This window comes from Cydia pomonella, chromosome 21 (genome assembly GCF_033807575.1).
Source record: "Cydia pomonella isolate Wapato2018A chromosome 21, ilCydPomo1, whole genome shotgun sequence".
Taxonomy (NCBI): Eukaryota; Metazoa; Arthropoda; class Insecta; order Lepidoptera; family Tortricidae; genus Cydia; species Cydia pomonella.
Window position 1 is genome coordinate 8,219,778 of NC_084723.1, and position 15,415 is coordinate 8,235,192.

At 38.2% G+C, this 15,415-nt stretch overlaps 1 protein-coding gene across 1 annotated transcript; it reads right to left on the reverse strand.

The window, feature by feature from the left end:
- Positions 1-366: 366 nt before the first annotated feature.
- Positions 367-10,842, reverse strand: LOC133529634 (uncharacterized). Its single transcript, XM_061867391.1, has 4 exons — positions 10,740-10,842; positions 7,847-8,037; positions 1,389-1,489; positions 367-584 (listed from the first exon to the last, which is right to left on the reverse strand). The coding sequence occupies exons 2-4, from the start codon at positions 7,948-7,950 to the stop codon at positions 484-486; spliced, it is 306 nt and encodes a 101-aa protein (XP_061723375.1). The 5' UTR covers positions 7,951-8,037; positions 10,740-10,842; the 3' UTR covers positions 367-483.
- Positions 10,843-15,415: the final 4,573 nt, after the last annotated feature.

The following is a 15,415-nucleotide window of genomic DNA, read 5'->3' on the forward strand; positions in this document are numbered from 1 at the left end:
TATTGATAACTTTCCCTTTTTCTTTGAAGTATGTTAAAATGTCTCAAAATGAAACTATAGAATGGATGGATTGGTCTAGTGGGTAGTGACCCTGCCTACGAAGCCGATGGTTTCTGGGTTCAAATCCCGGTAAGGGCATTTATTTGTGCGATGACGCCAGATATTTGTTCCTGAGTCTTCGGTGTGTTGTATGCTTGTATGTATGTAAGTATTTATTTATTATGTATATTGTTGTTTGAGTACCCACAACACAAGCCCTCTTATTAAGTGGGGCTTAGTTAATTTGTGTAATAATGTCCTATATTTATTCATTATTTATTTAATTATTTATATTATGATTTTCAGGCGATGAATAATAAATAAAAACACTATTGAAATAATTTATTTTTACCCACTTTAATGCTTTGAAATTGTAGGTATGGTTCGGCTAAAATAATTTTCTTGTTGGTAGCACTGTGTTTATTTTCATCACATAGTTATTTTTTATCTGCCTGAAGATTTAATGGTTTTTGTTTCGTCAAAATCATAAATATATACTGTCGCAGCTCTAGTGCAGTTCCCGCTATCGATGACGGTCCAATAGGCTGAAATAAGACAAGTCGAATTAAAACAATAGTAAATATGAACTTGCAAGCAATTTTAATACCCATTCGGCCCGATTCGAAATTTAAGATACGTCAAAAATTTGCCTGTCCATCTAAAATGATGTTTTTAGTTGAAGAGACGTCACTTTGGACACTTAAATATCCGATACATATCGTATATAGAGCAAATTTGACGTATATTAAAGTTCGAATCGGGCCGTCTACAATGTCACTCCTATTATTTAATGGTTTCATATCAAAGAGGTAAAAAGGATGTTTTTTTTGGCGATTTCATAAACTTTTTGTAGGCTTGCTCGACCTCAGCTCATGAACAGCTGCTAGATTCCCGGACCGAGTAATAACAATAGTATATCACCTAACTAGAGAATTTTAGATGGCAGTCGCTTTCTTGAAATCTAGTGCCTACGCCAAATAAATGTATTATTGGGAATAGTTACCAGGCTCCCATAAGCCATGGTCAAAGGCCGGGACAACGCTACGAATTTGAATAACAAATTGAGTACCGGGAACCCTCTCGGCGGGTTCGCTGTTCGTAGTCTCTTTCCTCTACAAAGCGGGAAAACGCTGGGATCGGCAACGAGCGTAGCGCTACGAAAACGTTGCTAGCGAAAGTGTTAAGGGTCGTTCAGGTTGCGCGAGAAGTCACTTACAAGTATCGCTACATTGCCGACTGCTAAGGAATAATAATTATATTCAATCAATGAATCCAATAGCGCGATCTTACGTAACTCGCATTCAAATTCTCGCACCGTCTACTTGAGCCTTTAATAACGAAGTTCTTACCCTGTTGTCTCTTGCAATTGTCCAGGTACAAGTCACACATGGAGCCGAATTCACTTCTGGTTCCGATGGAATCTGTTCCGCAGACCGGTCGAGAAGCGGCCCTGAAATCACACATACCATAAATCATAAATCATTTATTTTGCTTGAAACATGGTACAAAAGATAGTCAATATATTAGGGAAACACACATTTCACTAGCAGCTGGCATGCAAAATTATACTTATTCATTCATATGCGAATGGTACTGGTCGGCCTAAAAATAAGTTGACATAATTTTTAAGAATACATTTCTTCCTTAGGTACATATCTTTCACAAATTACCACTAAAATTAAAACTATCATTTAACGGAAACAAAATGAATTATACTTCGTATCCAAATCCAAGACAACAAAATATAATTTACTAGCAGCAGTACACGTTATCGTGCAGTCCAAGTCACACATTTTAGAGATTATAGTATTTAAAAAACAAGTTCGCGCTGTCCCTCTCACTCGCTTACGCTGCGTTCCTGCTTCGACATCGCTCCTCCAGTACTCATTACATGTTTTTGTGTTAGTCCGAGTCACACGTATTTTCGCAAAATAGTGTTCCTCTAAATATGTGTACCTAATTGTGTTTCGATTAATGTTTATTGTGCGCTGAAATAAGAAGTATAGAATCAAAAACATTATTTGAACTGCCGACCGCCGTACCCTCGAACGAAAAATTGATGTTTATTCAGCTCGCAAGTCTAGTCTCGTTTGCCATACTTACATGGCAGTTAAACTTTCAATTTGAAATTGTAGGTATATTCGTTAGCGTAATAAACTTATTACCTAAGAAATCAAGTAAGTAATTTTTACGTTCATACGAAATCACTTACTACAACTACCTTCTTTTTTGAATAAATAAATTACGGAAAAAATAAGTATGGGGCTACAAATAGATTACAATTTGAACTTTAAATAATTGTAATACGTACTATTATAGTATTATTTACTAATATAATATTATTTAGATTTCATTTTATGATTGCATAAAATGCAATGTTCACTCATAATTTTTAAATTACAGATTTAAATATACAAACCATATCTGAATAAAGTTAATATATACTAGGTAATCGTTTCACGAAAGCGGCTTTTACCATGTCCGATCTACCCTACCATACAATAAAACAGATAACAATGGTAATCCTTGCCGATTGGTAATAAGTGCCTATGAATGATAACAAAACGCGTCTTTATGCAAATGTACATACACAGTACCAACAAGTTTAATGAGGCGTCTTATGAGGATATCTATAGGTATAAATATACAGGAGTAATGTCAATCAATACACAATCTATAAGACATTGGAAGACTATTTAGTCTGACTGACAGTTTAAAGTGTTTAATGCCATTAATCGACGTATACAAACGGGACGTGCTATGCGTGCTCCGATACCGTGCGCCCCATGCCCCATATGAGGGCCATAGTGAATCTATCGTATGGATCATGACGGATTAGGTAGTAGGGCTTTAATCGGACATCGCGGTATCGTCGAGTCTTGGGTCCAATCGATGTGGTCGCCTCCTAAATTTGATCATCAGTTAGTTACCCGCTTTGTTATTATTAGACAGCTTTGATTAACATAATATAATATAATTTTAAAATGAAATATATTATGGAAAGATATACTTGATTTGTGTAATATTGTGGACTCCGTCTAATAATAATTCTCCTTTCCGTGAGTACTTAGAAGCTTAGGTTTACTGTGCAACAAGATATTCATCAAACAGAAAATCGGTATTAACTGTGTTGATTAAAGTTTTAATGTAATTTTATAATGCACATTAATTAATAGTCCAAAATTAAAACGCATATTAAATAAATATTTTCTTATAAATGAGATGTCGACATGGTACTATATTTGCCCCACTTTAATAGTGAAGAGGCTATCATTACTCCACAATCATTGTGTCGAGGGCTCCGCTTTCACAGCGTCGAGGTTATATTTGCCCCACTTTAATAGTGAAGAGGCTATCATTACTCCACAACCATTGTGTCGAGGGCTCCGCTTTCACAGCGTCGAAGCTATATTTGCCCCACTTTAATAGTGATGAGGCTATCATTACTCCACAATCATTGTGTCGAGGGCTCCGCTTTAACAGCGTTGAAGCTATATTTGCCCCACTTTAATAGTGATGAGGCTATCATTACTCCACAATCATTGTGTCGAGGGCTCCGCTTTAACAGCGTCGAAGCTATATTTGCCCCACTTTAATAGTGATGAGGCTATCATTACTCCACAACCATTGTGTCGAGGGCTCCGCTTTAACAGCGTCGAAGCTATATTTGCCCCACTTTAATAGTGAAGAGGCTATCATTTCTCCACAATCATTGTGTCGAGGGCTCCGCTTTAACAGCGTTGAAGCTATATTTGCCCCACTTTAATAGTGATGAGGCTATCATTACTCCACAACCATTGTGTCGAGGGCTCCGCTTTAACAGCGTCGAAGCTATATTTGCCCCACTTTAATAGTGATGAGGCTATCATTACTCCACAATCACTGTGTCGAGGGCTCCGCTTTAACAGCGTTGAAGCTATATTTGCCCCACTTTAATAGTGATGAGGCTATCATTACTCCACAACCATTGTGTCGAGTGCTCCGCTTTCACAGCGTCGAAGCTATATTTGCCCCACTTTAATAGTGAAGAGGCTATCATTACTCCACAATCATTGTGTCGAGGGCTCCGCTTTAACAGCGTCGAAGCTATATTTGCCCCACTTTAATAGTGATGAGGCTATCATTACTCCACAACCATTGTGTCGAGGGCTCCGCTTTAACAGCGTCGAAGCTATATTTGCCCCACTTTAATAGTGAGGAGGCTATCATTACTCCACAATCATTTTGTCGAGGGCTCTGCTGTCGTAGTGTTGAGGTTAAGTTTGCCCCACGTCATAGTGAGGATGCTATCATTACTCCACAATAATTGTGTCAAGGGGTCCGCTGTCGCAGCTGTCGCAGTGACGAAGATATATGCCGCACTTTAAGTTATATGTACTATACAATTCCACAATAATCGTATCGAGGCCTCCATTTCCGCAGCGTCGAGGCTATATGTGCTTCATTTTAAGTGTCGAGGTTATAATGCTTCGGTCATTTGGTTCTTCGGTTGCTTTGCTCCTTTTGGTCGCTTCGCTCTTCGGTCGCTTCGCACTTCGGTCGCTACGCTCTTCGGTCACTTCGCTCTTCGGTCTACAGTCGGTCATTATACATATCTCAAAATGATATCGTCAAAGATATATAACGTTGCTCTACTATAACAGTGTTGATGCAATGTAATGATTGAAGACTTTAATAGTATTGGAAGTAGCTTTACGCATGTAAATATAAGGGACTAAAGAGCAAAAATATTTAAGGTTAGACTAAAGTTTACAGGACTTGTAAAAATAATGAAATATAAAGGAGGTTCTTGTTACGCTGAGGTAATTTAATAGGTGTTAATGCGGCCTAAAATACCTTAAACAAAATGTACGCAATGTCATTGCCCTTACAGACAAAGAAATGCTGTATGTAAACAACAGATAGGAAAAAATATATCTGTAAACCCTTTAACCCAAATTTATGATTCGTACTCATATCACGCTGTTATATACTCCTAATACCTTCAAACGTCAGCTTTGATATGCTGTCAAGAATATACCATATCAACGAGCATAATGTAATAAATCCGGTACAATTTACTTACGGATTCTCAGCTCCAAACTTCAGGGGAACATCGCCGCATCAAACAAGAGGTGAACCGCCGTTGATGCACTATCCCGCGACGCGAAATAAGTGCTGTAAATTGTGCAACCATGCAACTAGAGTTATGCTGCCACGTGTTGCAGTCGCTTGCGCTAAGTAGCTAGATTAATAATCGCAATAAAGGGTTGAAATCCTTTAACAATAACATTATTATTGTCTGAAATGTAAATGCTCGGGTTGTCATATTGTCTTGCTGTAAAAGAAAGCTTAAATAGTTTTCATTTTTCGTCGCAATGCACACTGTACAGTTTTATTGTAGGTAACGTTAAAAAATGTTACTCCTTAAAATGAAGTACAAGTTACAAGTCATGCCAGATATTTTGTTCACAAATATATCATAACTCAACAACATAATCTACCTAAGTTCTTTGCCACTTGATAGCGTAGTAGCCATCATCGTTCAGATACGCATAAGCAGATGAGATTAGCTATTTAGTTATAAATAATATCATATTACTATTTCTTGATCTGTGGTAATAACTAAAATTAGTCCATCTATATTTTCAAAGTGATAAGTTTCAAATACTTAATACCTACAGGATACTCTACTAGTAATTGTCCAGACTTAGTTTTAAAGTACTTACATATAGCCTTGATATTTATGGTAGCTTTACAATGAAGAAAATTCTCCTTTATCTACCTCACTCAAAGGCTATTTACCGAGGAAAGTATTGATTGCTGTATTCAAAATTAACTTTAAAGTGTCGTAACATAAAATTAGATTATATTTTAGGGTCAGTAACGCGCATGTAATATACCTCTGCAGTAGCGGGCATTCATAGGCTACGGTGATTGTTTACCATCAGGCAGGCCGTATGCTTGTTTGTCTCCGTTGTAATTACATCCAGAAAATGGTTGGTAAATTCTAAATTATACAAAATGGTTTGTTTATATGGTTACAGACAGAAAATGCCCATCTAAAACTTATTTAGAGCCAACTAAAGCTTGAAAACACATTTACACTTAATGGCGTCCTGGCTTGTAAATGACATAAAAATAGTTGTACCTTGTGAATATTAAGATATATACAACTTTATCAATATACTACAGTGAAATCAAAGAAAGTTTTATACTTTTTTAATATTAACGAAATGAAATACCAAGAGCAATTTCACTCCTTAATTTTATTATGCTATACATACATTTTACATTTATACTATGTGGATACATAAATAATTATTTAAATTGGATATAAATTAATAACTTCTAGGTGGTACGTTGTTCTCTTTAGTCAAAATCAATAATATCAGTATGTTCGTAACATACTGATTTGATATCGATATTTTATTTTATTTTCGCATTCAGGATTTGAATTTAAATACAAAGCTCTGAACATCTGCTAGTAAATTATATTTGTTGTCTTGGATTTGGATACGAAGTATAATTAATAATCAAACGAACTTACCTGTGAAGTTTGATTACAATTATGCGAGTATCCAAATCCAAGACAACAAAGACCCGCCCCCCATCCCCAAAAATGAAAATAAAATAGTCTCTGTTAATAACACAAAAATAACTCTGAAATAATGAGTACTGGAGGAGCGATGTCGAAGCAGGAACGCAGCGTAGCGAGTGAGAGGGACAGCGCGAACTTGTTTTTTAAATACTATAATCTCTAAAATGTGTGACTTGGACTGCACGATAACGTGTACTGCTGCTAGTAAATTATATTTGTTGTCTTGGATTTGGATACTCGCATAATTGTAATCAAACTTCACAGGTAAGTTCGTTTGATTATTAATTATATTTAATACCAACATAAACATAAATGTTAAATGAGGGTCAAGTTCATATATTAAGAATATGGATCGTTGTTGACTCCCTGACAAAAGAATTGAGATCTATATGGGTGCCAAGTTCTGTGCTGTGTCGAAAGTCCTCAATTTATAAAGGATTTGTCTTGACTAGTTTTTACGTATATTATATTTGTCTTTGGTACTTTTCTAAAATTTGGTTTATTGGTAAAAAGTAGCCAAATCGAATCCTTTATAATTTGTTTTTCTAATAATGAAGTAATCCGGAAGTGGGTTAGGTTTATGACAGGTTTTTGATCTATAAGTCAGTCAGTCCCAATAATGGCGGTTTTAAACGTTAATTTATCAATAACTGTTTGAGCTACATTATGAAATTTTGTGTTTTAGATGAGCTAAGATACTTACATGATGGATGTCAAGCACCTGACATGGTCGTTATAGCATCGCTCTCCCTTATTGATGCCATCGAACTACCCTAGATACTGATCGTGCTCGTATTGGAACTGCATGGTGGTGTACTCGCCGCCGGGGTCTATGTTCAGAACCTCCATTCAAGCTTATTTTTTATTGTTATTCTAAAGTACTTACATGATATGCGTATCATTTGGCTTAAATATATCACAAACGCTCACTTATGGAGAGTTAAAGTGCAAGCACTCATATATAAGGGGATCCAGACGTAAAAATAGTATTGAATTGAGCATATCCTCAAAAACCTAACACCTATCCAAAAAAGCTATGCTTTGATGGTGCAAAGGAAACATGGTCGCCCTAAATTTACTTGACGCCGTTCTGCGGGGCAAGAGTTGGTTGTAAAGAGGATGAGGTGAGAAGGTGGTTTTCCAAACTGCCCAGGACCGGAGTCTGTGGAAGAATATGATTCGAGACCTACATACCAAAATAGGGAAACAGGAAGAAAGGAGACTTACATGATGGATGTCAAGCACCTGACATGATCGTTATAGCATCGCTCTCCCTTATCGCTGTTTTCAAACTGCCCCAGGTACTGGTCGTGCTCATACTGGAAGTTCATGGTGGTGTACTCGCCGCCGGGGTCTATGTTCAGGACCTCCTCCAGCTCTTCGCCAGTCAAGTTTTATTTTTGGTGCGCCTCTGAGAACTTAAAATATAATACTACATTGAATTTTCAGTATCCAGCAGGCCAATATAAACTAATATTTTGATATGAATAAAGATAAATATAATTTATTTACCAAGAAGGCATAATCAATGTACGTCAAATAAAGTTACGCCAGCTCTAACCTTACACCTCGGACCCGAGAAGATTTAAATCCCTCCATAATTGTAGGAGTGTATCCCAATATGGGACCGGCAAGAAACTCGGTGGGACACATCCCTTCAAAACATTACATCTTATTTATTATCTTGTTATTTAGTCTAATTCTAAGGCTTGTAATGTTTTGTAGTATTGCCTATAAACATTTTTCAATGTGGTGTTAAATAAAAAAAAATTATGTCTATTATACACATGAATAATTTTTTTTTTAAATGGAATTAAAAAAGGATCATATATGTAAATTATGTTTTTTGTTATCATTTCCAGGGGTCTCGCTCGCGTTGATACAATATGTAAGGTCAAGTGCGAGCGAAATTCATGCGCTCATGATAAATTAAAGATATTATCTTTTCACGTCAGCAGCTGGAACAAGGGTAATTTGCTGCTTAAAAACAGTGAGCAAAATCGCATTTTGCTCACTGAGTGAGACAAAATAACATTCAAGTGACCTTCATATTCGAATGTCATTTGAACGTGCGGGGCCTAATACAAGTTCGAAGTATTTGGATTCTATTGTTTTTGTCCCTTTCACGTCATTAGCAAAAAGAAAGAGACAAAAAAATTGCATACGTAATTCAACGATATATTGACAGTTTATAATAGACCCCCGAAATAAGTCAGACCGCATCGTTCCAAAACACCCTACGAGTCTTCATTCGTAATAATTAATTAATGAAATAAAAGTTTAAAATTTAATAAAAATACCATATTTTACGTATTTTATTATACAATCAAACAATGTACTTATACAAATTTACGCAATTGTTACGCAGTAAATAATTCTACTTAACGACTTTTAACGATCTCTACTATAGTTGACAAATAGTAGTATCCGCAATTCGGACCGTATCTTAAAAAGTTTTTTTTAACAAAAAAAGTTGACGATTGAGCTGTCAGTTGATATTCGTTAATTCATTATTTTCGTATCATTTTATTGAAATTTATTTCGTTTTGTTTTATTGCGGTAATTAAAGTTAATTGTTAGAATACCTTCCGAAAACATGAGTGAAATAGTGATGAAGACGGATTACATTTTTTCAGGTTGTATTTTTGATGGCTGACTGACGTGAAAAATTTTGTGTACTACACGAGATCAAAGTTATTTACATCTCGTGCGCTTTTGAGTCCCTTACTACGCTCAAGATTCTAAATTAGATTCACTCGCTATGCTCGTGAATCTATTATAGAATCTTTCGCTTGCACGGGACTCAAAACAAGCACTCGAAGAAATATCAAACTTTGCTCTCTTGTTGTACAAATAACTATTTTGATGTAAAATGTACGTTTAGTTTATATATGTTTTGTCCCTTTCCGACATAAAGATATTTATTAGTCATACGTCGCATTATGTCTTTCGAGTTAGCTTAAGATATCTTTTTGATGCAAAATGTACATTTGAATCAATTAGTTTACATATGTTTTGTCCCTTTCCGACATAAAGATATTTATTTCTCATACGTCAAATTATGTCGTTCGAGTTAGCTTCTAGGTTATAAAGGTGAGAAGCAAAGTATTGCGTAGAATTTCGCGAACATTTAAAAATGTAAGTTATTTAAAAAGTACCAATGCTATCATATAAGGCTATTACAAGTATTACGAGTATGTATGACACCGTAAGATTGTTCACCCGTTAGTTTACAATCTATAGGTTAGGTTAGGTTAGTTTGTAAAATTCCTACCGTCAATTTACAATTTGACTAGCGAGATTGTAAACGGACGAGTCGCTTCTTCCTCGCTTTGTCCCGGCATTTTTGCCACGGCTCATGGGAGCCTGGTCCGCTTGACAACTAATCCCCAGAATTGGCGTAGGCACTAGTTTTTACGAAAGCCACTGCCATCTGACCTTCCAACCCAGAGGGTAAACGAGGCTTTATTGGGATTAGTCCGATTTCCTCACGATGTTTGTTAAATATCAATGATATATCGTACATAAGTTCCTAAAAAGTCATTGGTACGAGCCGGGGTTTGAACCCGCAAACTCCGGATTGAAAGTACGCTCTTACCGCTAGGCCACCAGGCTTTTTTTAGATTGTAAACTAACGAGTATTTATAATTTTACGGTGACATATATGTAAGTGCATATATTGCTTTTCCAAGAAGATTCATGTATAATACTTTTAAGTTTTTTTTTATACTACGTCGGTGGCAAACAAGCATACGGCCCGCCTGATGGTAAGCAGTCTCCGTAGCCTATGGACGCCTGCAACTCCAGAGGAGCTACATGCGCGTTGCCGACCCTAAACCCGCCCCCATCGTTGAGCTCTGGCAACCTTACTCACCGGCAGGAACACAACACTATGAGTAGGGTCTAGTGTTATTTGGCTGCTGTTTTCTGTAAGGTGGAGGTACTTCTCCAGTTGGGCTCTGCTCTAGATCTGGAATGACATCCACTGGCTGTGCCCTACCACACAAAGCGAGATGACATTCACAATGCCCATACCTCTCTTTTGGACGTAGTTTAAGGACGTACCCGGGTCCAAAAAGTCTAGAATAATTAAATTTATTTGACGAAAAAAGTTACTTACGCGGTTCAGCATCATATAATTTAAATCCTGACCCGTTGAAAACTACGCACAACATAACAGCACAACATATTTCTTTAAAAAACAACATGTTGTTTGAAAGAGATTTGAACTTGTAGACTGCAATATATATGGGACAAAATCTAATTAAAAATCCAATTTCTTGAAACTGCTGACAGCTTGGTCTTTAATTGATTGTTGAGTAGGTACATACTGTTGATGACTTAGCGAATAGGCATGAAGTGTTAATAAATCTTTGGTAAGCTAATAACGCGATTTTCGTTTTAGAAAAGTAGTAGGAATAATTAGTTAATTATGCATTCAGTACCTTATCTTATCTTATCTTCTGATTACCGGGGGCCCTTGCGGATACACTTCGACCCATAGGGATCTTTTGTGTAGTTGCCCCCTAAGGAAAGACCCATTAGCTACTCAAGAGCCTTTTTGACCATTTCCATGTGTCGGATGATGGAGCTTATGGGTAGCCTTTTGAATTCCTTTGGTTCCAGATAGCCTGCTCCAAAGTCTTTCATTCTTTGTCTGGCGAGGGCGTGACATTCACACATTAGGTGTGTTACTGTCTCTTCCTCTTCACCACACATTCGACAATCGGTGTTGTCAGAGTGTCCCATCCTGGCCAAAACCCCTTTGACCCCATAATGGCCCGTAAACACCCCTGTTATAATTTGGAGTTGTCTCCTGCTAAGTTTCCATAGCTTTTTGCTCCAACCGGAGTCTACTTCTTGTTATGAAGAGCTTTGAGTGCTTTAGACCCGTCAGACTGTCCCATTCTTTTTGGTGTCTCGTCCTAGTGTGGTCTTTAATAGCCGTTATAATGGTTCCCTGTGAGAGCCCCACGAATGGTTCCGGACCTATGTGGTTACTTGCGGATCCGGCTCTGGCAAGTTCATCTGCATTTTCATTGCCTATGAATCCCTCGTGCCCTGGAATCCATACCAGTTGCACTCTATTTTGTCTTCCAAGCTCGTTCAGAGCTTGGACACCATTGTACACCAGTCTAGAGTCCACTCTGGGCGCCCTGAGCGCCTTGAGTGCAGCCTGACTGTCACTGAGTATATAGATATTCTTCCCTTGGGTTTGCCTAACTATATTCTCATGCACACAGGCAATTATAGCGTACGTCTCGGCTTGGAAGACAGTAGCGTAATTACCCATGCTTATGCTACAACTTAAGTCATTTGCATAAATGCCTGCCCCCGTACCAGATACTGTCTTGGACCCGTCTGTGTACCATATGATGTCGTTTTCATCCGAATTTGGTGCTTGAAGACCTTCGGTCCATTCAGCCCTTGTTGGAACTTTAACTTCAAAATTCTTACGGAACACAAACTTGGGTTGCATCTTATCGCAGCCCATATTCGTTATCCTTTCCATGAAATTGTCACATTCCATGTTTGTGTGTTTAGTCTTTGGCTTGCTATCGCTCCATAGGCCTGTTAGAGCCAGCCTGTGTAGCGATTTCCGCGCCTCAGATTGTATCACCAGATGTAGCGGCGGGAGGTCTAGCAGTACCTCCATCGCCGCTGTTGGCGTTGTTCTAAACGCCCCGGTAATAGCCATGCATGCTGTTCTCTGTATTTTCATAAGGTTCTCCCTGCATGTGCTCTTTAGTGTCCTTGTCCACCATGCCAGGCATCCGTACAAAATGATAGGTCTTACCATCATGGTATAGATCCATCTTAGTACCTTTGGGTTTAAACCCCATGTTTTCCCATATGCCGTTCTACACATTCCAAACACTCTCAGCGCCTTGGTTGTGGTAAGTTCGACATGCTTCCTCCAGTTCAGTTCTTTATCTAGTGTTACACCTAGATATTTCACTTCATCGGACATTTCCAGTACCCTTCCATAAAGCTTCAGTTGCTCCATGCCATTGAGGGTATTTTTCCTGGTAAACGGTATTACCACTGTTTTGCCTGGGTTGATAGAGAGTTGATGGCTGTTGCACCATCTCTCCACTTGCTTCAGTGCCGTATTCATGATTCCTGATACTGTTCCCGGGAATTTCCCGTTTACAAGAATCACTAAATCATCTGCATACCCTACCGTATGGGCCTTTGTTAAGTTCTTCCACCAGTGAGTTCACTACCAGACTCCAGAGAGTCGGTGACAGAACTCCACCTTGTGGGCAGCCCTTCGTGGCCGTTGTATTCAGTACCTACTTTGAACTCATAAATAAGCGTTTATCTGATTTAACCATGATTAGAATAGAATAGAATAGAATAGAAGTGATTTATTCGTAAGCACAAATACAAAATAGAAAATAGTCTCATCTCAGCATGTTGCTGTCGACTTCCAGCGCTGATTTTCCGATGAAACCATCCGGTGAAACATTCACGACAGTAATAAATTAAATACATTACAATAACTATAATTCTGGTTGGTGTTGTTGTTATATCGGGCCAGGCTCATTAGAGTTTGTATATTTAAAAAAAATCTTTGTCAGGTTCACGGAGGGGAAACACATTTATTTTTTCTTTCGGAGCAATTATTTCCGAAAGATTACTTCATCACATGTATAATGGTTGTTCGAGACTCTTATTCGTAGGCCTATTCAACCATATCCCACACTATTGGGTTAAAGCGAAAAAATAAATAAAAGTAAGCATTTTGTATGGGAGGTACTCTAAAATAATTTTTGTCGTGTATATTTCACCGTTCTGTCGCCATACATGATTTATGTATAAATGCCAAATTGCAGCTTTCTAGGCCTAACGATCACGGAGCAAAGTTGCGGACGGACAGATGGACTGACATGACGAAACTATTCTTCTTCTTTTCATCCTGTTACCCCCTGCTGGGGCCTACACCTCAGGGCTCTGACCATTTTCTTCCACTGAATCCGGTCCTGGGCAGCTTGGGTAACCTCCTCCCACCCAACTCTTGCTCCACGGAACGGCGAGAAGTAGATTTAGGGCGACCATGTTTCCGTTTTCCGGCCATCTTCCAGGTCAGGGCCACCTTGGATAGGTGCTTGTCAGTCTTCCTGAGGATATGCGCGTTTGGATCTCCTTATGTACGGGTGCTTGTCCGGTTATTCTCCATAAGTGAGCGTTTGTGATCCAGTTAGGCCAAAAGATGCGCAGAATTTTCCTTAAGCATTTGTTCACGAACACTTGGAATTTTGTCATTAGGTCTTTGCGGACACGTTTTGCACCCGTACAGTAACGCAGCCTTTACATTGGAATTGAAAATCCTCACTAGTTCTTCTCGTCAGGGTAGAGGAGTTTCACACAGGTTTAAGCTGGCTAAATGTGGCTCGGCCCAAATAGCAATAGCTATCAACATCAGCATTGGGGTTGAATCGGTGGTGTTCTGGTGCATTTCCTTTGTTTTATTGTAGTTAATGCGGAATCCTTCCTTTTCAGCCTCTTCTGCTAGATCTTCCGCCTTGTCTTGACGAAACTATAAGGTTTCCTAATTGACTACGGAACCCTAAAACACATAAGGTTTGCAATGTTACCACTCGTCAAAAAACAATGCAGGATTAGCCTGCGTATCTCAAGCTACGACATAACTATAAGGAACACTGCTGAGGCCGTAAAAGTTTCACGTTTATCACATGTTTATGTTGCTCGTTTACTATGAGATTGCCAGGCATACTGAAGAGTGTTTCCACGTAACGAATGTGGGCCGTAACCTTTCCAGGCCAAGGCTAATATTATAGGGGTCTTTTTTTTATACTACGTCGGTGGCAAACAAGCATACGGCCCGCCTGATGGTATGCAGTCTCCGTAGCCTATGTACGCCTGCAACTCCAGAGGAGTTACATGCGCGTTGCCGACCCTAACAACCCTCCCTCCCCTCGTTGAGCTCTGGCAACCTTACTCACCGGCAGGAACACAACACTTGAGTAGGGTCTAGTGTTATTTGGCGGTTTTCTGTAAGGTGGAGGTACTTCCCCAATTGGGCTCTGCTCTGTCTTTGGGTCTGTTTTGACTTGAGAAAGTGACAGAAGGTGACGTGATGGTAAACTTTATATATTGGTCTCATTTGTGGAGACATGTCTATTTATATTATATATTGAACATATACTTATTTCTGTTTATGTTATATTTATTTATGTACCTATGCATTCTTTTATGGTTTTATTTCTATTTATGTATAATTGTATCAATGTGTATTCAGAAACTATTGCATTTTCATTAATATCAGTAAGTATATTGTCACTTGTTGTACTGTTTTTGTTTGTCATCTCACTTCATCGTTAACTCTCTGTTCTACTAATTTCCTCAAAGGTTAACTGAAAGAGATCCCATTCCCATACACATAATTTACTCTGTAACTGTGTTTTCGTGTTTTTATTTCTATGTACAATAAAGTACTATACATACATGTGGTCGAATCGCAAGTTATATGCCACTTCGTTCGATAGCAATTTAACAGTTAGTCAGGACTGAATGTAAGAAGTGTTAAATATTCTATGCCACCCTCGATAATTTTAGTCAGTATTTTCCATACTTAAATAGCCCGCGCCAATAACATAACTACCCTTACGTGCAGTTCTTTAAGGAATCCGATAATTTCTCACCGTTATATCGATTATATTAAGTACAGGTAACATAAGTAAATTAGCTTTAATTGAAACACTTAACGTAGGCCCAGCAGTGTATCAAAATCGTCCAAATTATGGGTAATTTCGGCATGACCCAGTTAGG